Source organism: Amia ocellicauda, chromosome 12, assembly GCF_036373705.1.
Source record: "Amia ocellicauda isolate fAmiCal2 chromosome 12, fAmiCal2.hap1, whole genome shotgun sequence".
Taxonomy (NCBI): domain Eukaryota; kingdom Metazoa; phylum Chordata; class Actinopteri; order Amiiformes; family Amiidae; genus Amia; species Amia ocellicauda.
The window spans coordinates 21742998-21769818 of record NC_089861.1 but is presented as its reverse complement, the minus strand read 5'-3'; the positions used below and the strand labels follow the sequence as shown (position 1 = coordinate 21769818).

Genomic DNA, 26821 nt, shown 5'->3' with positions numbered 1-26821 from the left:
CAGTAGACTTGATCATGGTAATGAACCCAGACTTTGATTTTGGCCCTTGCAGTTGGGTTATGGATCTGACCTGGTTGCTGTGTTTTGTGTTCATGTCTCGATTAGTTATGTGTGTAGAGAGGGACCCAAGAGCTACAGGTGCAAATCTGTTGCTGTTAATATTATGGTTGTTGTTACTACTGTAGACAGCATCACATAATTGTTTTCCCAAAATGCACCACTTTCAAGTGTAGACTGTGCTTATATGATCAAAAGTGACATTATGACCCAGAACTCAGGGCCTGCAGTGCACAGGTAACACAAAAAAAGTATTAAACCCCATTTAAGGTAGATGCGGTGAGGGTGTCAATGGGAAATGGTGGGATCCAGCCCTAATGAGCTGACAGACTCTGAGCAAGCATGGTGGGGGACATTGCACAGCAGAGCAATAGACTTCTGTGCTCTCATTGGCAGAGGAGTAATGGGTTGGAAAGACGGGGGGTGGTGTGTGATGCTGTGGGGATTAGGTGGGTGGATGGTATCTGGGAGAGCAGAGGAGTGTGGAGGTATAGGACTGTGTGATTGGATTGGTGTCAGGGCTGTGAGATGCGGGGGAGGGACGGCTGATAGGACCCCGATGTGCTTCCATTATTAACTGTCAGATCTGCCTAGTGAGGAGAGGGAGAGAGAGAGAGAGAGGCAGGGGAGAGGGGGAAAGCATCCGTCTGCTTTTGCAGGTCAGGACTCTTCCAATCACTGAAATGTTAGAATGAGAGCGGGAGAGATAGAGAGAGAGAGAGAGAGAGAGAGAGAGAGAGAGAGAGGAGAAGGAGAAAACAAGTTTTACATTTTAATTGAGTCAGCACACACACAGACACACATTTGTGCAATCCCACATATACACACACAAACACACACACACACTCACAGATTCTGTAAACATTGCTGCTACCTTTAGAGTGGAGTAGTATGGCTAGTCAGTTGTATGCCCCCACCACTCTTTGTGCACAGCAATAGTGCCCAGTGTTTTATTTCTTAAGGTACTGGGCTCTCTCTCTTCAGCTTAAGTTTGGCTATGGTAAAAGTCCACGGTGGGCACTCACACAATCTCACAATGCTTAGTTTTGGAGACGTAACAACACACTGACCACCCCCCGCACATATAATGGACACAGGGCTGGAGTTTAGCAGGTAGCGATAGTCTCAGCAATAGATAGTCGTGGTGCTGCATTTAGGAGGGAGAGAAGCCTGCGATACAATATTAATTCCAATGCAGCAGCATATCTCTCACTGTCCCAGATTTTCTCCTTTTTTCTTCCTTCCCCTCTCTGTGTGCTACGATTCCGAGTGGATTTATCTGTTTGTCAGCTTTTTCTTGGGCTCAGAAGGACGGCACAAAGGATCTCTCTCCTCTGGGATTTGGATTTTTTTCGTGTCTTTATTTATTTATTTATTTATTTTCATACCATCGCCAGTCTAAGTATAGCTAGGCAGTGACACATTCCTCGGCTGGCTGGCTGGCTTTATTTATATATGTATTTATTTATCTATCTATCTATGTGTCTGTCTATCTATCTATCTATCTATCTATCTATCTATCTATCTATCTGTGTATGTGGTAGATCTTTTCTTGGAGACGGATCTGCGCCATGGGTTTGATCTGGTGACGCGTTGGAGAGATCAGCTGAAGAAAGGCAAAGCCGTTTTTTAAAGTGCTGTTGCGTTTGACTGCTGAAGCGCCGTTGACTTCAGACGGTCCTGTCTGTGTGCCGTTATAGATACAGTGTAGGTCCGAAGCCTGAAAGACAGAAGAGGTACACAGTCTGCGTAGGGAAAAGCACGTCAGCGCTGGCTCTTTCTCTCTCTACTCCTCGGATTACTCATATATCGTTGTGCCTGGGAAGATAAAACACTTGTCTTGGTGAGATCCGCTGTAGACTCTGCCGAACAAGCTCTCAGAGAAGCGAGACTTTGAGTTCCCCCGGGCGTGAAGAACAGTGCAGGCCTCTGTACTGGAGTTGGCCGCCCCCTCAATCCCTCCTGTGCCACTGGTTTCTTGGGCCAGGGGTGCCCGGAGGGGTGGTGCATGATTGGCTGAGTGCCACGGAGAGCAGTCTCTCTGTAGTCCAGTGCCCACCTGTGTCGTGTCCGAGCTCCTGCGAGGCTAGGAGGCTGACTGGCTGCTCCGACTACATCAAACTCTCAGACTGAGTGAGAAACTAGTGTAACCAAAATGATGAGCTGTCAGAAGACCCCCCTGCCCCTTAATGCTTAAAGAATTGTGTGTGTAGTAGTAGTAGTAGGTAGTATTAGATTAGATTAGATTATCTCAATTGAGCAGACAGCTGCTAAGGGTTAAACATGCTGCTGAGAAGGGGACGGTCTCAGGGGGGTTTCACAAAGATGGCCTTTATATCCTCAGAAGTGAATCGGTGAATTTGTGGATTAAAGACCCGATTTGCAAAGGAATGGGTGCACTTGAGTGTGAAGTCCCTATAGATCTGTATCAGCTCTGCCATTTCTCTGCCATTTCTCTCCCATGTCTGTGTTATCTCCTCTCTTTCTCCTTTTTGTCGACCACCTTGGAAAAGCCCTCTCATTTAATTTAATAGACTCGTTTAAGGGGAGGATTGGAGTTGGGGGGGCGGTCAGGAGCGCAGCTAAATGTCGTCCAAAACTGAAAAGAAAAGATGAAACAGAAGTAATTATTGCTTGTGATTATGTTGTCATTTGGTGACCTTATTCAATTAGACGCGCTTTATCTCCCCGGCGCAGCACAATATTGCCACCCCGCTAATGTTAAAGCAAAGCTCGGCATCGGGAACGTGAATTATTCTTATTTTATTTCAAGCTTTTTCTCAGCAATGATCTAACAAGGGTGCCCAGAGCAAAGGGTAGCTCATCTTTATTTGCGCTGCAGTGCTGTCAGCTGGACTGGGTTCAGAGCTCTTCCGCCTGGCCTTCCTGCTCCCCCTGCTCTCCCTCTTCGCTTTCTACTGCTTGTATTCGCTCTACCTCTACAAATGTAATTCTCCACACAGGTGTCCTATCACTGCCTGTATCAAACTCCAGACCCTAATAACACGCTGCTGTCTCCACTTTCACAAGCTTTTATTTTGTGGTGTTCTTTTCATTTTGTCAAGGGTAAAACGCAGCTCCGTACGACACGTGCTTCATACCAGCGCCTGTCAGTCATTGCAGCGCTGTGCCTTTAAAATATTTGCACAACATTCCTGCAGCCAAGAGATTGCCTCTCAGTTAATTAGTCCGGTCGCAATTCCGTACTTCTGAGCACGGAGTAATTAGATTTTAATTAACAGATTCCTGGTTGTAGATTAGAATCTCTCTCACCTGGTCCATTACCGCTGCACACAGACGCAGCGCCGCTGGGAGCCGGGAGACAGTGGGCGCGTGGGAGGGAGACCGAACACAAGAGCAGGTTTCCAATTAAGTTCAAGTGACGCCACTGCTTTCGCCGAAGACTTCTTATCTGGAAGGCGGCGGTTTATTGTGTGTTAGACGATCCGGGCCTTGGCTGGTTGGATCCCGCTGAAAAGGAGTGTCGGGAGTCGAGTGCGGTTCAATGTGTCTGAACTGGCTTCTGTGGCCAAGCAGGGCTGCAAGTCTCCACACCGGTTTCAGCCCCACTGTAGCCCAGTGGCGTCTACATCTGTAAGAAATTGATAATGATAGAGAGAGAGAGAGAGAAAGAGAGAGCAAGAGCAAGAGAGAGAGATAAATCAATTTCCTTTCTTAATTGCCACAGCTTAGAATGACTATGCAGGAAAAGCAACACTTTGAACAAAATGTTCTGTGTGGTGAAGTGCCCCGTCGTATTCTAGCGGTCGGTGATGTTTATTCATTGAGCAAGTACCATATGCACAGAATTAACACTGTAGAGAAATGTTTGCAGCGTTGCACTAGAGGGGTGTGATTTGGTTACAAAGACTAATGAACCTCTCAGGGAAATGGACTAGTCCCCAGCGGGCGAGAAGGGGCCATACAGGCTAACGCTGTAGCGGCACGACTCGGGGTGGAACTGGCTTGAAATGAGTATGCAGTCTGAATAGGAGACTGAATAAATCTCGGCATAAACATCACAAGACCACTATTTTGGTCTGCCGGAGACTACTGATTCAGCCCAGCCCCGTCTGGCAGCTCCCTCTGTGGTCGGCCTCGACAACACAGTGGAGAAGGTTAGTCCACGGCCCCCGCCACTCTTTGTGCAAAGTCGTCCCTCCCGTTTCCTCCTTCCTGGCATACCGTCTTCCTCCTTCCACATGAGATCCCCAGATTGTCTCCTTGAGAGTCTTGAGAGACGCCCTGATGGATTGACCTACACTATACTGTGCGGGGCTGAAGAGATTTGCCTTTAACCCTGAACTGTAAAGGAAGAAAACTAAGGAAAAGGGTAGATTTCACAGCCTGTGGAAAGTCAAAATGTGTTGTGGCCATGCACTCTGATGTAGAAGGCTATACTAGTGTGAAAGATGCCCTTTAAGAGCACTAGTGGACCTGTTATTTATTAATATCTTATTGCTGCCGGAGACTGCGGGAGAGTTTCTCATCGCAACGGTCAGATGGGATTGCCTGGTCGCTCTCATCTCTCTTTAGATCGTAGGTAATGATTCCATCGAGCGGAGAAGAAGGGAGTGGGGGTGGGAGAGATGGGCTCGGCTTGGCAGTGCTGTGTGCGCAGAATAGATGCCTGAAACAGCAGGAGTTCGCCCCGTTTCTCAGCTCGTCCGTCGGCAAGGGGAGATGTGCAAGGGAGGAGTGCAGGAGTGGATGGAGATGTTCTCCGTATCGCCGGGAGGAAAATAAGGGATTCGTTTTCAGCACCGAAACACGCTCACACTCACACACTGCCCATGCTCAGACCAGCCTGTTTTCGGTCGACTGCCTTTCCGAATTTTTCCAACTGAGATCATTTATGCACGCTCTGTGTCGAGTGAGAAGGAAAGCTGTCAGTGGTTTGCGGTAGCTGTGGAGCACACGCGTGTGCTGCCCTCACTCCTTAGGAATTGCTTAATTGTCTTCGATAAAATCAGGCGCCGCATGTTTGGCTTTTCTGGTCGTGTGTGATTCTCCGTTGTGCTTTGAGTGAAGGGAGATGGACATTTCAATTGTGGTGGTCTTTTCAATCAATCGGTCAGTCAATCAATGAAATAGTTCGAATGTAGCACCCCAGCAGTAAAAGGCGCTTTGCAAACGAGAAAAAGAAAATATATATATATTTCTCAAACTAATTATAGGCCTGGTTGAACAAGATCGTCTTCAGCTGGCCTACGTCCCGCAGTCTGGGAGTGAGACACCAACAGGACTGGGCACAAAAGACTGTCCTCAAAAAGGAGGACAAATGCGTTGTAGCAATGCACTCAGGGACAGAGAGTCAGTTTGCATCAAGCTCTATTGGGAACATTATATTCGTATCACAGCCACTGCTGCGCCTTCACACTATGACATTTCCCTCTCTTATTTTTCTCCTTTTCTCATCCTGCCCTGCTTAGCATTGGACCAGTAGATCGCTCTGTAGGTCTGTGCTGTAATGTGGAGATGATTATTATAATTATATTTCTTAGCAGACACTCTTATCCAGGGTGACTTTCAATTGTATCACATTCTTTTTACATCCAATTACCCATTTATACAGCTGGGTTTGTACTAGCATTTGCTAACTAATCATACACTACCACTACTGCTACTGCTACGGACGAGGCCAGCAAAAGACAAAAAAACTCAAATAAATTCTCTCTCACTCTCACCCTGCTCTTTCTCTCCCTTTCTCTTCTTCTCAGATGTTAATTTTTCTCTGCAGATATGTGACGTACTCTCTCCTAATGAGGGAGGTCATAGTTCTTTCGATGAATCCAGGCGTCGCTTTGTTGTTCTGAACAATGTGCCCAACGTCGGGAATGTCTCGCTCTTATGGAAGTGACTAAATATCTCACGTTAAGTCAGAATTTATAGGAAACCTATTAGCTTCAATGGTTTCCAAATAAATGCTATTACTATGCACCCGGAGAGCCATTCATCGGCGCTGTAGCCAGAGGGGCAAATCTGTAATCTCCCCCCTCACACTAATGTCCACTAATCACTGGGGTCAGTTAACTAAATGGGGAGGCAGTTACAAAGCAACTAGGTTTGTGGTGAAATGATCAGTGCGGTCGTTAGCTTCCAGGCGATCGTGGAATTTGCATAATGTCCACTGCGTGCCCGGGCCAGCCAACACATGCACACGCACACATGCACACGGCTGAGGAACAGTTCCAGTAAATATAGCGCCTCGATCGAACCTTGGTGTGGGTGATTAGGAACTAGAACCCCAATCCAGTTATACTGCGAAAAGGTTCCTGTAAAATTGACAGTAACTTGCTGGCAGGAGGAGTTGCCACTGAGATACTTTAATTATCACAATGACACCGGAGCTGCCGTAAAGTGTTACACTGCAAATTGCACAGTCAAGACTCGTTCTCTCCTTGGCAGCAAAGGCTATTGTTCTGTCTTATCACAGCCCACTTCGCCAAGACTTTGGCACATGCTATCAAACCCTACGATGGTTCTCATGAGAAGGGAATGTCATGCCCACTGTGCTACAATACCACCCAGCGACCCTAAGGAAGATACGAGTAATTTAGCAAAAACTCCCACAATGTCCCACCTTCAAGGAACAATCTGGCTACCAAGTTCTCAAACCTTTGGCAGATATCAGTTTGTAAAGACTGGAGAACACACTGTGTATTGAATGAAGTGCTATATATATATATATATATATATATATATATAGCAGTAACCATGCACTTTATTTGTGGTGGATGATCATGGATCTCCATGATTGCCATGTTTCACAACTCTCCTTTGACTTTTGCAGATCTGGAAGAGAGACCCACAGCACAGTCAGAAATCTTCAACATGTCCCACACGCACATGCGCGCACACACACACACAGACGCGCACACAGCTTTCAGACTGTGAATATGACAATCCACTCCTTTGTGCCGCAGGCTTCTTGTATCTACGCCAAGACCAGATTTTGGAGCTGTTTTCCTTATTTTCTGTTTTCTTAACATATTTTTTGCTCTAACGCTAAGTGCGTTTGCAAATGCAGACGTGGAGTTACAACGGCTCCGTGAGCATCCGTGTTTTTTCTTCGTACTTGGCATTTGTACAAAACACTCTCAAGCCTCCGTTTCCTTTTCAGTCTGCTCTACCCAGTTCACGCCTTTTGTGCATTGCACCACAACGCTGTTGCCATTCTAGCTTTTCATGACATCATTCACCAGTGGAAAACAGCATGCACCCTACACTGTACCGAGGCCTGGCTTTCAGAGCTCCTCGTCATGTCGGTGGGCAGGTTCGGTGACTAGATGTCTGCTTCTTAACCAGCTGAGCCCCTACAGATTGAACAAAGCTCACTGCAGGAGTGTCTGTCAGACATTAATTAGTAGCCCGTTCGTAGTTGTTTAGACAGGTTTAAGAGAACGGCAGTTTGACAAGTTGAGGAGAGACCGAAGAGAAGCGTGTTTGTCAGTATTATGGCAGCAACACACTAAAGCAAGTGGAACCGCAGACAGAATAACCGATTAGGGGTTAAAAGGAGCTAATTAAGAAAAACGGTTCCATGCAAGGCTCAATAAGTAGGCAATTAAGAGTTTGGTTGGATGAAAAACCAGAAGACACAGCCGGTGTGGTCCACAGCGGATCAGGATTGGGGAAGGCCACGATCGAGGCGTGCCGCCACACAGACAGACGTGTGCCGTCCGGGCTCCAGAGTCCACTGGTTGCTGCGCTACGAGAGCGGGGGCGGGCCGGTGCCTAAGTAAGCTTTGCTATTTTGAGTATCTGAAGGGTGAACTCGAGGGCAGGGAGACTATAGCAGCTTCTGGCAAAAACATCCCATCTCACAGCTTGTTAGGCTCAAATTGTGCTTCTGACAACACCCGCTTCTCCAGTTATGGCGGGGGAGGAGGAGGGAGAGAATAGCTGAGTCTGTCTCCGAACGGCGTCCGCCACCAAAAGTCTGTAAACTCACCTCTGATCATGAAACTCATAAGAACTCTTGAAACCCCCATCGCAGTCCCAGCTCTGAGCACAGGTACGATTTGCACTGGCCGATAAACCCGCTAAGCCTGGTATTAGGGGGGTTTGAACCCTCTCCCAGTCCAGAGGGAATGGCCTCCCCTCAGCGAAGCTCCTTTACAAGACGAGATCGTCCCACACTGAAGTGTAATCAGGTTTAAACAGGACACTTGAAATATGCTATAGCCATGACATTCAATTAGGATATCACTAGGTGTACCCTGATGTAACAATAACTCGTATCAATTGCTAATCCTCTCCAGTTTATCTCCCATCATGACCATTTCCTCCCCAGTATACCATCGTTCGATGTTGTGAACTGACCACTCCAAGCCCAGTATCGAGTTTCCTGGCAAATTGTGCCAATCTGTGTCCGGATGTTTTTAAAAGCCTTTTTCATTGATTTGACATTTTTATGTTGTGGTGGTGCTGTTTTTTTACCTCCTCGTGATGTTGTCTCGAGAAATCTATATAGTATTGTATTGTCTGAGTGTGAATGAGGTTTTCTGATTTTATTTTATTTTAATTTAGTCTGTGTTTTGCTCCTGCGGGGGGTTGTTTACCATGGGCAGATCTCGCCCCAGAGAGAGACAATAGCAGAAAACCCATCTGGTTTGAATGCAGAATCGATGCTCTTGGCATGGGGCAGTCAGAAATGCCTGTCAGCTGTGTTTCTTTCTTTATTTTCAATGTTCAAGTGCTTAAAGAGGTCGGCGTTTGCAATTCCTTGAGGTTAAAGGTCAAAGTAAAAAATATGAACTCTAAAACCAGTAAAATGGTTCAGTGTTAAGATAATCTGATAGATATGGAGGGTGCCTTCATAGAAGATTCATTTCAAAGCCAGTTATTTGATTGGACATCTTTTTTTTAAACAATCGCATCATTATGCTAATGTGAATATCGGAGCTGCTTCAGGTCTCCTGCCTGCTTGACAGTATGAAACAAAGCAAGCAATAATAATGCAACGTGAAGCTGTCAGAGTGCCAAATGCTTCGGAAGAGGACGTTGTGAGAGGGCGGAGATGAGAGGGGTGCAGGGGGAGGTGAGCGAGAGATGTGGGCACAGGGCGCAGTCTGAGTGACACCAGGAAGACTCCGCGTTGACAGTCTCGCCCCTTCGTCGGTCGGTCGGCTGGGAAGGAGAGAGAGAGAGAGACAGGTCAACCCCGTCGGGCACGACAGGGAGACGAAGGGAAAGAGAGAGCGAAAGACTGAATGTCTGTGTCAGGGTGTGAGGGAGAGAAAGAGGAAGCAGAGAGGGAGTGGACGGGGTTGGGGCAGAGGCGGACAAGGCAGCAGGGGACACAGAGACTGGAAGAGAGTGAGTAAGGGACCTGGAGGAAAAGGGGACCGTACTGTTCTTATATGGACACGTGTGCATGGGCCCCCAGTTTGTGAGTGTGACTGTGTGCCCGAGGGTCTGTGTAGACTCGCTGTGTCTGTGTGTGCCCCGGGGTCTGCTGGTGGTGTGTGTGTCTCTCTCCAAGCGTCCCTGTGTGTATGTATGCATTAAAGGTGTTTGCCCCAAAGTCTCTGACACATTGCCAGAGTCACCGGTCAAGCTGGCATCTTTGCCCCAAGCCTCCACCGCAAGGGCACCAGCCACCAACGTGCACCAGGCTCCGGAGGACACACATAACGAGTCTCTGTGGGCCCCTGGGCACTGAGTTACATTTAATAGGCTGCTTCTATAAAAAAAGAACACAATTGTTTGACCACCCTTTTATATAACCAGCTGGTTGTAATGTGACTGCAGTGCAGGGACCTCAGATGCAAGAGCGACACACACACACACATACACACACACACACACACGGGCACAGAGTTTATCAGGGTTTGCACAGTTCGTGCACAGCAAATATCAACTAGGAACTAATTACAGAGCTGTAGCTATTCCTGGAGCCCGGTTTCTCCCCTCCCGCTTTCTGTACTGCGGTGCTAGGTAGATGTGTGGATAGATTTTGTGCCATTGCTTTTGTTATTTATATACATATTTATGTATTTATAAAGTAGGATGTCATCAATTTATAACACCATCCCACCAACATTCCTAACACTACTTTACACAAGAGCACAGAACAAATATGATTGACAGCCATTATTGCTGCTTTGTGATTGGATAAGTGCAGTATTGGACTTTGTATGTCGTGAATAACAACTGAAAAAACGAATTGCAAAAGGAGACCGACGGAAGAAAAAAAAAATCGTGATAGTAATAAATTAAAAAATGTAATAAGAGTTGGAAGAAGATCAGAACCCTTGGGAATGTTTCTTGTAATATTCCTTGTTAAATTATTGTAAAACAAAACTACACACTAAAGTTACTGCAGCCAGAATAAATTGCGATCCTGCAGGCCTTGGGACTCCGTTCTTAAATCCGGGCGCAAGGAAGAGTTTGTGTTATTAGGCGCGGCATATTAGTCTTTGAGGCAATTTTAATTTGTGTTTTTTTTTTAGTTTTTAATTTGATTATGATGAATTGATGTTGTGTAGAGCAGGAACTTGAAAGGTTTGCAGTTAGTTTTATTTTCTAAGAACAGTGTGGAGGGAGGGAGGGAGAAGACAGAGAGAGGGAGGGTGTTGAAAGAGGAGGAACATTTTGTTATTCATTTTCTCTGAACCTCCGTCGTTTTTCTTTAGCTAAGGAAGCTGTTTTTTTTTCCTCCAACAAACCTCACAAATAGTTTATTGTCACCACACACACACACACACACACACACACCCTGTTTCCCTAGTTCCTCAAAATCAAGCAGGTAACCCTGAAATTCATGGACAATGGACCATGAATTATTCCTGGTCCCTGGCAACCGGGGTGTGTATGAATCGGAAACCCCTTTCATGCAGGGGTGAAAAGAATATGAATGCCAAGGTCTATGAAGCAGCGGTACAGCAAGCGAAACAAAAGCAGTGTCTTTGGTCTCCCCGCTACGTGATGGAAAATATAAGTGTCATCCCGATAGACTGGCGATAAAGTCAGGTTGGCGAGGTTTGAGTTGGGGGGGGGGTGGGAGGTGTGTTACCACACTGTTGTGGCAGCTTGCTTTGGGCGCCTGCAGGAATGGCTAGGAGATGCCAGGTTCACCCAAGCGTGGCATAGCACAACCCTTCCCATCGCTCCCCCTCCTCCGTCTCTCTCTGTCTCTCTCCCTACTTCCCTCCCCGCGGCTCCCAGACCATCAACTATTTTACAGCCAGCCAAGCGTGATCTGATGCCCTGAGACGCGGGCAGTCATCTCCCATCTGCGTCGCCTCACCCCCCCACCCCCCTCCCCACCTCCTCCTGTGGCCGGACCAGGAGAAAACGTAATAATAATAATATAAATAAAAATGAAACAAAACAAACAAAAAAAGAAGACAATTTAGAATTTTATAAAATTGCAGCTCGCTGGAGGGCGATTGTTTCAGACCAATCCAAATGCTCACAGAGTGTTAGCTAAAAATAAAATAAAATGGGGAGAAAACAAGGGACGCTGTCACATAAAATCTCAGCCTGAACGTTCGCTGGTCTGTCTGAGTGCCAGCCAGCAGGGGGCAGTGGTGTATGTACCCAGGACAACAACAATCCGAAACACATTGCACAGAACCACATTAAGTCATATGTGGTAGCTTTTGCCTGAGTTGGTAAAAGGGAGTTACACAAACAAAATAAACTGGATAACAGCACTGAGTCTGCACAGCTCATTTAAGTGACTGAGAAAGGAAGGGAAGCACAGAAGAAAGGCAGGACAGTGGCAGCACTATTGCTGTTGTGTTGAGTTGCATAATTAGTCCGGGGAAGTAATTGATTCAGGACAAAAAGTAAACAAAATGCATATCTACTCTCAGCAGAACATGATTCAATTTAGTCAAAGTTCAATGGAAAGCAAGACACATCTCAAGTGTTACTTTCAGTTTTCTTGGATTTGGGGGGGAAAAAAACACAGAGATGTTTCAGCAGTAATTGTTCAGACGCAGATCGAGAGCAGAGTCGCCGTTATTTTGATCCGAGCTCTGCGCTGTGCCGACACTCGAGCGCTACTCCGCCGGAGAGGGCAGAGACAGCGAGACGCCCTTGATCGGATCTCGTCGCAGGGGCTGATTCATCCTGGCAGCTGTTCATGTGCTTATATCGAGCCGTCACCCTCGCCATACATTGTTTCCTCACTTAATCCTGGTTGAGAAGGACAGAGAGAGAGAGACAGAATGCGGCAGGTGGATTTGGGCCCACGTTTCCACCGATTGCCCAGCCGTGCCATGCCGTTTGTCGATGCGTTTCTAAGGTCGAGAGGATGCCAAGATGGGACGAATCTGCTTTGTTTGGACATTTACAATTGAAGTTGAGGGAGTAAATCGTCTTAGAGTCCAGTCAAAGGGCTGCTAAATCCTCTCCCTATAAAGACTCATAATCAATAGCGGTCAAATCAAGTCACCAATTTTGCAAGTCTACGCTGGTAAAGGCAGCAGCATGGGGAATCGGTCAGGGCTCTGGACTCTGGAGTGGAGGATTGTGGGTCCTATCCCAGGTGGGGGACACTGATTTTTTCACATTTAAAGCAATTTGACTGTGGTTGTATAAGTTTACAGTGTTACCATGCCTTCACTTTGCTTTACCACCCTCTACCATGAATAAACCCTAGTCTACCCTAGAAAACACGCCTTTATATTTATCATGGTAAATCTTGGTATTTCCATGGTCTGGTGTTGTAACACTCCATGAAGGCATGTTCAACTCGTAGGAAATCACTGAAAAAGTAGGATAAAACCTCAGTAACACCATGTATGATGTGTTAAACTCTGATGGAAAATCTACTAGACTAGATGTGGCACAGTGCTGGGCAGGGTTGGGAAAGGCTGCCCTGGATGGCACTACATCCCCCAGAAGCCTACTTGCACCGTACTCCCCTGCCCGTGCATCACTGCCTCTGAAGAGCCCGTCTGTAGAGCCCAGATGATGTGTTCAACCCCACACAGCGTCACAATACAGTAGAGTACAGTTTATAAAACCACATAGTCGCTGTGTCAGAGAGTGGCCTGCTTATATCTCCAAAACCCTGCTGTGGATTGTAGCACCAGATGTCTTAATACCATACACCATAGCCTTAACTGTTATTGCATCAGGGCTATAAATTGTAGTAACAAAAACCCATCTCACCGGAAAAAAACAAAAGCTAGGGATGGATGATCAGGACTCATGATGGCTTGGAAAGGACACGGGATTTATGGATCCCCCCTAATCACAACATCTAGTAAAGCATTACAGATCAGCCATCTCTCTCTCTCTCTCTCTCTTTCTCTCTCTGTCTCTCTCTCTCTCTCGGAGCTGTAAAGTGTTGCCAATAAATTGCCAACAATTTTATTTTTTTATGGCAAAGCACTCAGGCGACACAGGCCATTGGAGAACAAATGGAGCATGGAGAGGTAAATATCAGACCCCCACCCCCCTATTATTCCCTCCTGGAGAGAGAGAGAGGTTATGGGGGAGAAAGGGAGTTTTGATTGATGGCGGGGAGGGACAGATCACCTCGTTCGGAGAGGGAGTCCAGTTGATTGGGATGTCTCTGTGTTGGCAGCTGGCCTTGGTTTAATAAGTTGCGTGTACATCAATTTTGCAATCCTGGCTTTTCAGCCCTAAGGCACAGGCCTAACTACTTTTCTTTTTTTGTTTGTTCGTTTTTTTTGTTGAACAAGTGAAATATCAGTTTCTTCTTTTCCCTCAAGTCTGACGTGTTTTTTCCCCATAATATTTCAGTTTTCATCTCTTTTGCTTTGCACTTCAAACGGACATGATCCGACAGCGGGCCAGTACAAGAATTAATTACAGCCGGCTTCCTCACATCTCTATCTGCTGTTGAAAGGCATCATCTCGGACAGTTATGCGACCGATGAACTCTCCTCTGGCAGGTCGAGAATGAAATGTTCCCCACTGATGTTTATTGAAGTAGGTGCTCTACTGAGCATCTTTTCTTGTTTCTGGAAACGGGGAATCAGCCGTCGTACAGCAGGACATATTGTCTGGGTTTATCTGTGCAAACCGACTGCACAGCTGTGAGTTTGCAACCTAGAGAGAGCGCATCGTACGTGTTTCACATGCTAAAGCAAAAGGACGTCCCTTGGCATGTGTTTAAGAGTGGGGTCAATCATTTCCTTCCGTTTTAAACCGCTTTAAATTGCCACATAATGCGGATCAGGAACTGTACTTGGGTCTCTTGGGTGTAAGATGTCAGTACTCCAGATTCCGTTTACTTGGCACATTTTGCACAATCAGCACAAAAATTGCTTATGAAAACACACAAAAAAACACACGCACACACAATCCCTGCAAATGGCAGAGTGAGAGAGCGTGAGAGAAGAACAGTGAATCACCGTATTGAACTTGGCTACGAAACTTGGAAACGGACTACAGACTTTGACTGTTGTAGTTGTGTTTATTGTTCGTTTCTTTGGCACAAATCATTGTCTTTAGCAACAATGCAGAGAAGGAAGCCAGAACAGAGCTGATAGGATGACGCTTTTCTCTTACAAAGTACAGCTTGTCAGTAGGTTTTGCCGAGTAATCTTCCTCCGAGTAATATGTATTTTCTGTTGATCAATTTCCAAAAACGCAGCTCAAGCTTAAAACTGAAAGACTTTGAATTAAAGACAAATTAAAAAAAAAAAAATCAACATTCAAAGTTCGAAAGGATTTCTGCTTTTTACGTGCTGTGTTGAAGTGTCTTGATGCACCATTGGTGGCGTGGGGTTGTTGTGACACCAGAGGCACCCAGCAAGGTGCGCTCCAAACAGCGGTCGGAGTCTGAGCCGGGGTCTGAGCCCACGCAACCGCACGGGGAAATTAGAGGTTGGTCGAGTGTGACCAGGCGGAGCAGGCGGAGACTTGAAAGACACATACATCAATTGCTCCGAGCTGCTGTAGAAACCCCGGGGGGGGATGGAGTCACCTTATGAGAAACGATCGCTCCAGTTCATTTAACCCCAGGGTTGTGCAGCCAGACAGGCCTGTATTGATTACAAGACCCAGAGCTACCTGTTAGGGAGGCTGCTGGACAATCTGCTGCTTCAGCGCTTACAGAGCATGACGGGTCGTCCCCCCAACGTGTCCGGCTAATTAGTGCTGTGCTGCAGCAAAAGAATATACGGACTAGGTGTCTCTGCTCTCATTGTTTGCAATTTTCCATTATATCTGGTTACAGTATAGAAACCATTCGAAATCCTTTATTTCTCTATGTATCTAAAAACATTTTGGGCAGCTGGGAAAGCATTACTACGAGATAAGTGCTGTTTTATATACCCAGACACACACACACACACACACACACACACACACAATCTTCCTTGTGCACAGGTTGTCTTTTTAATTTATTGTGGTCAGCTATGACACTATCCTACTGCATCCCAATAATGAGAGATGAATTACTGCAAAAGAACCCCTGACTCTTTTTTTTCCTCTAAACCCCTGGGCATGGTGTATGTATTTTTTGTGGGCACTGCTGATTTTTTCCCACATGTGCATGCACTTTCCTCATTAGGGCGCGCTGCTCTGTAATCCGTACACGCCAATGATTAATTAGGGTCTCTGCAAAAGCGTGTCATGGATTAGTAAAAAAAAAAAATGTACAGCCAAGATGCCAGAGCCCGTTGGGGGCGGCCTGGAGCTCTCGACCGCTCTCACGAAAGGCCCCATTACCCCTCGGGCCCCTTACGAGGAATTCAGCCTCCCTGGGAATGGCATGTCACCCGTCTAGAAGGCTTCAGGACAGTGTCCTCTCGAAAGATCAAGATAAGATGTGAAAGGATCTGAAAGGGGAAGGGCGGGTGGAAAAGTTAGCGATCCGATCTGCCCTTTTAACAATAACCCCAAAGCCTTTCGGTTCCCTGCTTCATACACCTAGTGCCTCGGCAGCTGCCTCGTCAGGGTCTCCTGTCAACTCTGATTTGGTTCTCGGCGCGTGCGGCTGAAGGTATCCTGATTCATTGAGGCAGATTGTGATTGTCCCTCAGCTTCAGTCCCACTGACCTGGCACGTGGCATCTTCAAGGGCAGGGGTCTTATTGGGGACGGAGCTGTCTGTGTCCCAGAGCTGGCTGGTTGTTTGTTTTGTTTGGGGTGATGTGTTCAGTTCAGATTGCTGGTCCTAGAGAGGAATAAAAGAAAAGGTTGGAAGGAACATTTGATCTCGGAGAGCTTCAAAAAAGAAATAAAACTTCATACGAGCTTCATAGGAAGAAATAGACAGATCCTCCATAGGCTCCCCTTCTCCTCCCCCCGTCCAGATGCCCTTTAGAAGAGTGATCTGATGAACCCCTGTCTGATTCCTCCAACCCCTGTCTGTGCAGTCAGATGAGGTGACTATTGATTGGCATGACACATTCGAACCCATGGGGCCAGAGCTGCAGTGAGGAGACTCACACCTCCGAAGTCACGCAGGGCCACAGAAACCGCTCGTGACAGAGGGATGAACTGGAGATAGACAGGGGGGACTGCGGGGAATCCTCACACACACAATAGAGACTGATACGGATCTCAGTTAACCACAGCCTTCATTTGGAGACTGTGATTTGTCCTGGGGTTTTAAAGAATGTGTGATATATTAGAGACATAAAATGTGAGGTAATGTCTAATAGATCATCTTCTTTTCTCTGCCTCCTCCTCTTCCTGTTCAAAAGCTTTGAGTCAGATATTCACTGATGGGTCATGTCTCTATTTTGACCTTAATTGGGTTTGCTCATTTGTTTGTTTAAGTTCCTGGGAGTGCTCCCGCAGGAAGACAAAATGTAATTAAGAAGCAAATGCCAGCGTGTGGAGCTCGCACCATCCTAGATTCTTCGTCAATCGCATATTAAGTTCAGTACTGTGCAGTTTTACATGAGGTTGCATTTTCTAAAAGTGAATGTGTTCAGAAATCCACATGGGAAACGCATGCCTTAAACACTGTAACAATTAAAAGTTCTTCACACACACACACACAGCGCTCTACCCTCTCAGAAGAAGGAGCTGTGGAAATTGCGCAGCAGCAGCGTGCTCTGAGGGGCACAATGCAGTTTGGAAAAATACATTAAACAGAGCTAACGAACCATAGGTAAACTACAGCTGGCATTAACTACTGCTTTAAAAGCACTAATGAGATGTTTAATTGGACCAATGGAATCATATTTTATTTGAACCCCCCCTCCAACCTCAGCTGGAAAAGGTGCTTAATGTTTTGGAGTGGAAACCACTGAACTACAGCGGAGCGCAACTCGCTTCCCAACTGCGGATGATGTTTAATTGCCATCTTTTGTTTTCTCCCATTAAGAAAACAGTTGCTTCAGTCGAGGTTGCCAAGTTTGGGAAGAACTTTTAGCACGATTTGCATGAGCTGCTGATAAATAATAGTATGGGGATGGGGTTTTTGTGAATATTTCGAAAAATAACATTAAATGACACAGGGGAAATGTTCACAAGTAATACAATGAAAGAATGAAAAGTTTATTTTAGTTAAATGAAAAGAATCTAACATACAAACACATACTACGTCAAGGCAGGTGAACGCAGGGAAATATGATGCAAATTGAGGTGATTAATTATATCTACAGCACAGGTGAAGTCAAAACAAAGAGACATGCAAAATCCAAGACAAAACCTTACTCTACTAGAGCCTTCTAGGACTGTACTATTGAATCTGACTCATATTCCTGAATCAGGTCCAGACCCATAAACACAATTAGTTACCACCTCTGTTTCTCCGTTTCTCCTATGAACAAAGGTTGCTGACTTCCTGCTTTTATGCAGGAGCCGGCCAATCAGGAAAGCTCTGACGATCATGTGCTTCCCCTGTAGCATTTCTTGGGGATGTAATGCCATTGTACTGCCCGGCACTACGCCACAATGTAACACAATTGTGCGTGATATGTATTGACATTCCGGTGATGGACCTATGAAATGTGAAGATAGCACTACTGCTGCACAATCTGAGAACCTCAGGGGTAAAACATCGCTACAACATTTTTCTCTTGGCATATGTGTCAAGACCAAAATGCAACCGAGCTACAACCTCACACGGGGCAAAATGTGTTAGCTAGGCAGTTAAATCGGGGACCATCGATCTTGTATTAAGCACTAAGTGGCAAGAGAAGGTACTTATAAATGATGTATAAAAAATAGATATCCTTTTCTGAGAGATACCGGTATTTTGGCCACAGTAATGGTCTCTCTTGCTATACATGCAGATCCATATGTTCAAACTCTTCAGTAATTGAATCCCTACAAAGACCTATTTACTCACAAGTTTCTGTGACACATTTTTTTGTTGCCGCGCTTTAGATATTTTAGATATCGGTGTTTTGTGTACAAAATGGGGGTGGAAGGGTGGAGCGCAACAGAAATGGGGTCAATTAAAACGAAAACAAGGTATTCTCAATCAGGGCCCCCATGACACACAAAACCCCTCCATCTTGTCCAAACCTCACAGGAGCTATCACCTGATTTCACATTCCCTCCCTATTCCATCGACCATAAAGATAAAGTGCTGTTTTAAAGAGACACTTAGCTTATGGGAACAGCCATTAAAATGTCATTACTCCAGCCCAGAAATCATCTTTAAAAAGCACAGATTCCCCAGGCTCTTGCGTTTTAATGGGGTCGATATATTATTAAACCATTCCCCCTGCTCAGAAATAGGGAAAAAAAGAGAGTGCGTTTTAATGTTGCGGAACACTAATGCTAATCACTGAGTAAATATCTCCAAATTGCTCACGTGTTTTCCATAAGCTCTCCTCTAATCGCACCTATTTATTTAAGTAAAAAAATAAATAAGAATACAAATTAAAATAACGGACACGACTGGCAGCACAAGATGATAAGAAATGATCGGAAAATATTTGATTTTCAAGAGCTCGGTAAATGAACACAATATGCATACTGTGGGATGTGGAGGAAGGAGAAAAAGATTGGTAATGAGTCAACAAGATGGAAGTGTCTCAGAGTGTTGGAAAAATGTGTACTAAATTACCAACCAAAGAGAGGGTACCAGAGAGGGTAACTGCCATTAAAGACCAACAAGGGACACAGGAGAATAGCATAAAAGCTCACAAAATCACTGCTATATACAGCTCTAAAGATGGTGGTGTCTACCTGGGTGAGCCCACTGATTGACTGGATGGGCAGTGAGAGCAATTCCAAGAACCACCGCCCCACACCGGCCAATCAAATCAGATTACCAGCTCCCAGCAGACACCACTCCACCAGGCAGACTATTAAAGGCTGGCATTACAAGTTCCTGTTGAGGCATCTTATAACTTAATCTTAGTCTATGTCTGAGACCTGTCTAATAATTGAATAACCGGTTACTGTCCAGAGGCTGCTGAAACCACACCGGTCTCATCTCATCCATTTGAAGAGCTAAAAGGACCCAGTGGGGTTCCAAGGCAGTTTCAGATATGTTCAAAATGGCTTCCCCCCCTTCCTCATTCAGAAGTTACAGATCTTATACACCTCTGAAGGGGCACAGTTTGGCAGTGGTTGAAAGGATCACATACGTCATGATTTGTGTGGATGGTGATTGCAAGAGCTGTGATCTTAAAAGTACAAGATCTAGTGCCAGGGATGCCCAGCCTGCCCCAGGTGCCCCTGCACTGTACTACACCCTGTTGACTAATATCGCAAACACGGGCTCTTTGCACTCTTCCTCTGTGTGTATCTCTGGGCCCAGTAGCTGAATCAAACCCCTGCTGCCATCGCCTTAGAAACCCAACGCCGATAATCCAGACGCTGCTGAAAGGGAACCAATTTGAGCTCAAATTGGCCACTTGGCGAGGGAGGAGAGAGCAGGAAGGGGGATGGTGTGAGGCGGGGGCGGCCGCCGTATCATGGTTGACTGTGGGATTGCTGATAGTTAACGATGCTGGGCTGATGAGGGAGTTTGCTTGTTGTAGCCAATTGTGCATTTGCAGACCAGACGAGTCCTGGGTTGCCTCTGCTGCTGCATTACTAACAGGGTCAGGTGGGCACCATGGGCGTCTTGGGGCTGATGTGTAATTGTGTAATGTGTGATTTTGTGCTAATTCTCCAGTCAGACTCAGGCTCCTGCCTCTGCAAATGCCTTTGACCTTTCAGGAGAGTAAGGGCTGCTGGGCGGCTGCAGTGTGAGAGGGCGCGTGTGTGGAGGCAATACACCCTGAGCAGCAGGAGCTTGGAGGGGGGACGGGGGATGTAGAGTGTAGTCTTTGGCCTATTTCCTTTTTGTTTTTTTCTTCTCTTTCTCTTCAGATCATTGCTGCCATTGACAGCAACACAGAAGAATAAACACATCAGATCATCTCCTCTCTCTCTCTCTCTCTCAATATTTCTCCGTCTCTCTCCTCCAATGCTAGATCAGGGGTCTGGCACTCCTGCTGTATTTTCCTGATTGTATAACACAGCCTGCTGTGAGATAATTGCTGAAATCTTTGCTCTGATCGCGCTGATTTTTCCCACTCGTCTCCAGCCTCAAAATGCTTTACATTGTCCAAAGAGTGCTGGCTCCAATCTGGACTGCATAGTTCACACAGCACTGTGCTAGATATGACTATTAGCTAGACAGAATGAAGAACAAAAAATAGAAAATAAAAACTCATTGTTAGTATTGTTAAGGTGTTTCCTAACTGCTCTCTCTCACTCTCTGCAGGAACGGGGCAAAATCGGCGTGATCTTCAACGTGGGCACGGACGACATCACAATTGACGAGAGCGCGGTCACGGTGAACGATGGGAAGTACCACGTGGTGCGTTTCACCCGCAGTGGGGGGAACGCGACCCTGCAGGTGGACAACCAGCCGGTCATTGAGCGTTACCCATCAGGTAGGACAGCGCTGGGGGGAGGGTGGGGCAGTGGGGTTGAAGGGAAAGGTTTTTTTGGGGGGTTGGGGTGTTAGGGGGGTGATTGTGGGGACTGGAAGACTTTGAGGAACAACACAGTGAGAGAGAGAGATCTCTGCTTCTGAAACGCCCGAGGTTCAGGGATGCCAACGCAGTCTGTGATGCTATGTTCAGCAAAAATTTCACTTTAGACCATAATGCTTAACTTTAAAAAAATCAAAGTATCTGTGATGGTTCTGCACTCATCCCACTCGATTCAAATCTCAGAACCCTTTTTTGTTAAATTCTTTGGATATTTCAAAACACAAGTACACCGGCGCCCCAATCTGAATCATCCCCTATCAAAAGAATTGTCCCTGTTTTCTCACAAACGTCCCAGATTTAACCTTCCTAGGGGCTGATTCGTTTTTTCCCCTTCCACTAAAACACCTGAAGCTGCACCAGGTTGTGGAGGAGAGATAAAGCTGTGCTCAGATTTCGATGTACCCCAAGAAAAGAAGAACAAACAAGAAAAAAAGAACCAAACAGATAAACTTAACACACAGAAATGCTGAAGTGTAGGAGTTCTCGCTGCAGACCAACCTAGTGCAGTGTCTAAAAATAATTCCCATTAGTCACCGAAATTCAAAAGGTGGGCGTTCTGCTGACCTTGTGTTCAACGTGTTGGTAGAAGCATCTGTGAGGGCGATGGGGGTGGGGGATGGGAGATTGGGAAGCCCCCCAGCTCACTGGGACTCTCATTATCTCCCTTCCACTGATTTTCCTTAAAATTGGGTTTCTCCAATCTCTGTACTATAATCCCTGTTTTGATTTCCTCGATCTTGATCACTTAGGCTAATTGAGTCCTTTAATGCGACTATTTGCTTGATAATACCTTTAATCAAAAACATCTCAGTTCTTAATAAGCTTGCTGAAGAATAGCGTTAACCCTGTGCTGTGCCAAGTGTGAGCTTTCCAAACTCCCAGGCAAGCTGTTTCAATGACCGGGTGTCTAGAATGTACCCAACTGAACCGATACAGAATTAACTGCTCGTTATAGAAGCATCTGATACAGTATAATTACTGTCTTGTGCATCATTTATAGGTAACCTGCCAGGAGTGGCTGTTACAGGTTTAAGAGACAAACTCTTAATTGTGTCGACATACGGAGGTTTTAATCCGTTTATTTTGTTTACTGCCAAGACGCCAAGCAAACTGAATTCTTCTCAGCATGTCCTCACCTCAGCAAAAGGTTGCCTTGAAACATGTGAAACTCCTCTACGAAGAGCAAATGTGAATTCTGGTCATTGACAGAAGAGATTAAATATATAATTGAATAAATAGCATCCAATAATAATTCTTATATTGGGGGGAACAGGTCGAGTTGGTTTCCCTGAAGCTTTTAATCACCAGCCTGCCTTGACAGTAATTGAGTCGGGTACCATAATGCACCGGTGGGTTCTTTGAACACCCAGTGTTGGCTGTCGCAAAATCAGAGGCTTTCTCTTCTCCACCATCTTCTCCACACTGTGTTCCTCGAGTCTTCCAGCCAGCACCTGCTCAGAAAGGAGGAAGATATTTTCTGTGTGTTGATGATTCCTGCTCAGGGGCTTTCTTTCCTTTAACACAACATGGAATACTGACTGATCAATGATGTGGTTGGATTGGGAAGTTTAAGCTTTGTGTCGAAGCTTGGCTGAATGGAATCTACTGGGTAGAAGAGCGCATTTTCTTCTCCTTCGTTTTATCTTCTGCGGGTTGAGAAAAGATATCAGTAGCCTTCACACTGACAGAGAAGAATAGGAAAGGTGTTTTGATCTTTTGGAGCAGGGAGTAAAGAAGTAATATCATGCTGGTACTATCTATCAATCTATAAGTTGTATGGCAGAGAGATGAATCTGTGTATGTGTATATATGTGTATGCTTACTGCATTTACACACTGCAGAGGGAGGTAAAACCCCAATGAAGTAGAGTAAAAGTGCAGTTTTGGAAAGTTCTACATTCACCAGTCCCTCCCAGTACCAATTTAAATGGCTTTAAAAACAAGTTGGTCAAGGCGGGAGAAAAGATTGGGATAGAAATAGTGGAAACCAGAGACCAACAGAGATAAATGACTTTGATACCTGGATTTAACTATTTTTGAAGATGCTGCATTGTGTGTTGTGTTTTTGGTGCAACCAGCTAGTTATACAGTTGAATTAACTATGGATCGATCAAGAAATGACCAAACTGGTTGTGCTGTAATCATGCACTGGATTAAACTGCAAGGCGTCGGTATTTGACTTTCTATCACCCATTTTGGTGATAAAAGAAACAGTCTGTACACCACAGTTGTCAGAGAAAAAACGCACAGACAACAAATGCCATGTTCTCATCAGCATTGCTTTATTCTGTGGTCTCTTCAAAATGAAGGTTGTTTTCTTAGATTTGTGCTGTTTTTTTTTTTTGCTTCTTTTGTTTGTGGTTAGTTTTTTATATATATATATTTCTTCCCCTGCAGTTTTTTTACCTGCATTTTGTTTCAAGATCACTTTGAAGAGTCTTTATCTGCTCTTTGTCGGGGTGGGGGGGGAGTAAAAAAAAGTGTGAATATTTAGACAAAAACAAAAACAAACAAAAAATACTTTCTGGGATAGCGGCCAGGGATCTGTGTGCTGACTGGCTGGCTCTCGGGGAGAAGGGAGGGGTTTATACAGGCTGAAGCCGTCCCGATTGGCTGCAAGGAAGTGGAGGAAGTGAAAGTAGGCCGCTGCCACCACAGTGCAGCAATGACCTAGATAGAGAGAGGCAGTGTTGCAGCTTACCTGAGGATCTGCTTGGGAATAAATAAAAATAAATCACCACAGGTAACGGTAATCCCATTTGCCATCCCTGCAGAAACCCGAGGAGTAATTAATGTGAGCTAATTGAGGCGCTTTGGAGAACCCTGCTACTATGAGCACGCCCGTCGCTGCAGCCAAAACAGAAGAAATTTTCAGGACAAACCCTGTGCCTCCCTTGTATTTAAGAATGCCTGGGCACATCTGCCTGACTGTCTGTCTGTTCTTGGCTATCCTGGTCTGTCTGTGCCTCTGTGTTTTGTTCCCACTTAACCACACAGTTGACAAGCCCCTGTTTGTGCTATTTATTTTTGTTTGATTTCATTCATTTCTGGTGATGGTGCAAAAGGGGGGAGTTATATTAGTAGGAGAAGCCATCGTTTAAGTCGGCTGCCTGTGAAATTGCAAACATTTGCTCTCGATTGCAGTGGGTACTTTCTGCTGGACTGAGCTGCCATTATCCGGGGTGATCAGTGCTAAGAGCTCTCAAACCCCCGGTACTGCGCTCGACGCACTGTGGCCACAGATGAGTCCGCCCAACCTAATGGGGTCTCTTTATCAAGTCCCGACTGGTGATTTAGAGAGCAGGGCACCGCATTGGAGGGAGACAAGTGCTCCCAATCAAGGAGACAGAGAGAAGGGTGAGGGGTGGGCAGAGGGCAGGGATGAGCATGAGAAAGCACTCTGTCCAAAACACAAGCCCACACGCACGGCACGCTATGGTTGAGAGCAAACCAGAGCCGCCCTCTCGGATACGGAGGTGTGAGGGTGTAGTTTAGAAGCCCCACTGTGTCCTTGTGCGATGCTCTTGGCAGCCTCCAGAGCACGGCCACGGTGCATGAGTCATCTTCTTGCCGTCCCCCTCCGCCGCCTGTGAGCGGCGCGCCGGCCTGAATGACAATCACGCCATGGACCTGCTGCTGCTCTGACACTCCGGAGAGGCGCGCAGGGTCTCTCAAGGTCAGTCACCGCAGCGCCCACGGTGCATCACAAGTAGGGTGATGTAGGGTGCAGAAGCAGGAGTCCGGAGTGATTGCTGAGTTATTCTCCAGTGCCATTTTACTGTATTCTCACCTGGAATTCTCACTGATCCCTGCCAGGCTAACAGGAATATGGATTTGTGTTTTGTTTCTTTGTTTTCTAAAATTAGTTTTCTAAAAAGGCAAGAATGCAAGCATGGCAGACCCCGAAAACAGACCTCAAGCTGTAGTTTACGTTACAGAAGGTTAGGATCAGGTCCAGTGGTGGTTCACTTACTCTCGCTGAAGGTGGAAACAAAACCTGAAGAAGAAAGTGCTTCTTCCGCGGCTGGCGACTGATTCCACAGCATTAGCAGCACCAATGCAGGGATATATAGGATTGTTACAATAATTTCGTATTAGTTTTTTTTTTTTTTTCGCACTGAAAGACCTTTAAGGAAAATGTCACAGATCAAACACAAAAAGATGCCCCGACAGTGCACCACCACGACCCTCCCCTCCACGCCAGCCAGTGGGCTTCTCTCCTTTATTTGGCTTATCTCTCATCTGCCCTGCAGCTTGCCTCGGCTTTTCTCCTTCTCTCTTCCTCTCTCTCTACTCTTCTCATGTTCTCTTGCTCTCTTATTCTCTATCTTTCACTCTCTGCTCTTTCATATTGCCCTCCCCCCCACTCTTTTCCTCACTGTCTCACACTCTTCCTCCCCCAAGCCACCTTGTCCCTTTTTTTGGGCTCTGTCTAGCTCCTACCTCTCGTCTTGTCCTCCCTCCATCTATTTTTTTTTCCTGTCTCCCCCTTCCATCCCTGGTCTCATTCTTTCTTCCTGAGAGTGGGTATATCTATCACATTCACACCCCCCTTCCTTCACTCTGTCAACCCCCCCGTTATTGATCAGGAGTGTTACGAGTCAGACCACGGCTCTCAATGGAAGAGAAAAGTAGAGCGAAGCGGAGGAATCAATGCCTGTCTCCCTATAGCACTGCATTGATAACCTCAGTTGTGAAGAATACTATATCATATTGTATTGTATAGTATAGTATACTGCAGTGTAGTATAGTAAAGTATAGTGTAGTGTTGAATAGTATAGTATAGTTGGGACTACAGTATAGTATAGGGGCCAGACTGAAGCCAGCACTGTGGGAACTATAGTATAGTATAGGGGCCAGACTGGAGCCAGCGCTGTGGAGTCTATAGTATAGTATAGGGGCCCAGAATAGAGCCAGCGCTGTGGGGACTATAATAATGTATAGTAAGGGGTTACTTTCCTCTGGCGTCTACACTTGTGTAGTATTGTGTAGTGTAGTATAGTATTGCCCTGATATATATATATATATATATATATATATATATATATATATATATATATATATATTCAGCACAGTATTGTAGCACTGGCCTCATTTCCAAACCCCCAGCCTTGAAGCCTGGCTCTGACTCCTGCCCCCGGTTGTATCCCCCCGCTGCCCCTGAAGGCTGAGGCGTCATTGTAATTCATCACCACCCTCTCCAATGCTCTCCTCCTCCCAGCAGCCAGGCCAGAGGCTCCCTGCCAGCGCTGCAAGCATACCCTCCCCTCCTCCCCCTGCAGCCAAGCCCCGAGAATCAATATCCACCCTTGCAGAAGCTCTGGCGCGGCTCTGTTTTTCCACCCCCCCCCCGGCCATGTTGTGCTGAGCGCTGCGGTGCCGTGGGGTGTGAGGGGCCCAGGCGCCGCATGCTGTTCCGCTCTGTTTCCGGAGCGCCGCAGAATACCGATGAGCCGCACGGCCGACACATCCACCGTGAGAGAGAAAGAGAGAGAGAGAGAGGGGGGGGGTCTGTGTGTCTGCCTTTGGGTTTCAGGACTGTGGACAGCTCCCAGCATCTCCCTCATACAAGTCCACCTGCCATCTTCACTCTCTCTCTCTCTCTCTCTCTCTCTCTCTCTCTCTCTCTCTCTCTCCCCTCTCCCACACTCCCCCGTTCCTCCCTGTCCTATCCTTCACTCCTCCCATCATCCACCCCTCCAACCCCATAGCATTCCTCTCCCCTCTCTCTCTGTCTCCCCTCTCCTTCATTCGTCCACCCCTTTCTCCTCTCTCTCCAGTCTTCTCCCTTTCTGTTCCTTTCTCTCTCTATATCGTACTAAATAATCTCCCCTTTCTCCTCCGTTCCTCCCTCTCTCATTTTCCCTCCTCC

At 46.2% G+C, this 26821-nt stretch overlaps 1 protein-coding gene across 1 annotated transcript in view; it reads left to right on the top strand.

Annotated features, from left to right (window-relative positions):
* The window catches only part of nrxn2b (neurexin 2b), a 496668-nt gene that overhangs the window by 425723 nt on the left and 44124 nt on the right, over positions 1-26821 (top strand). The window contains exon 15 of the mRNA XM_066718736.1: positions 20677-20848. Within this exon, the coding sequence (XP_066574833.1) occupies positions 20677-20848 (172 nt within the window). The remainder of the gene's footprint in view (positions 1-20676; positions 20849-26821) is intronic.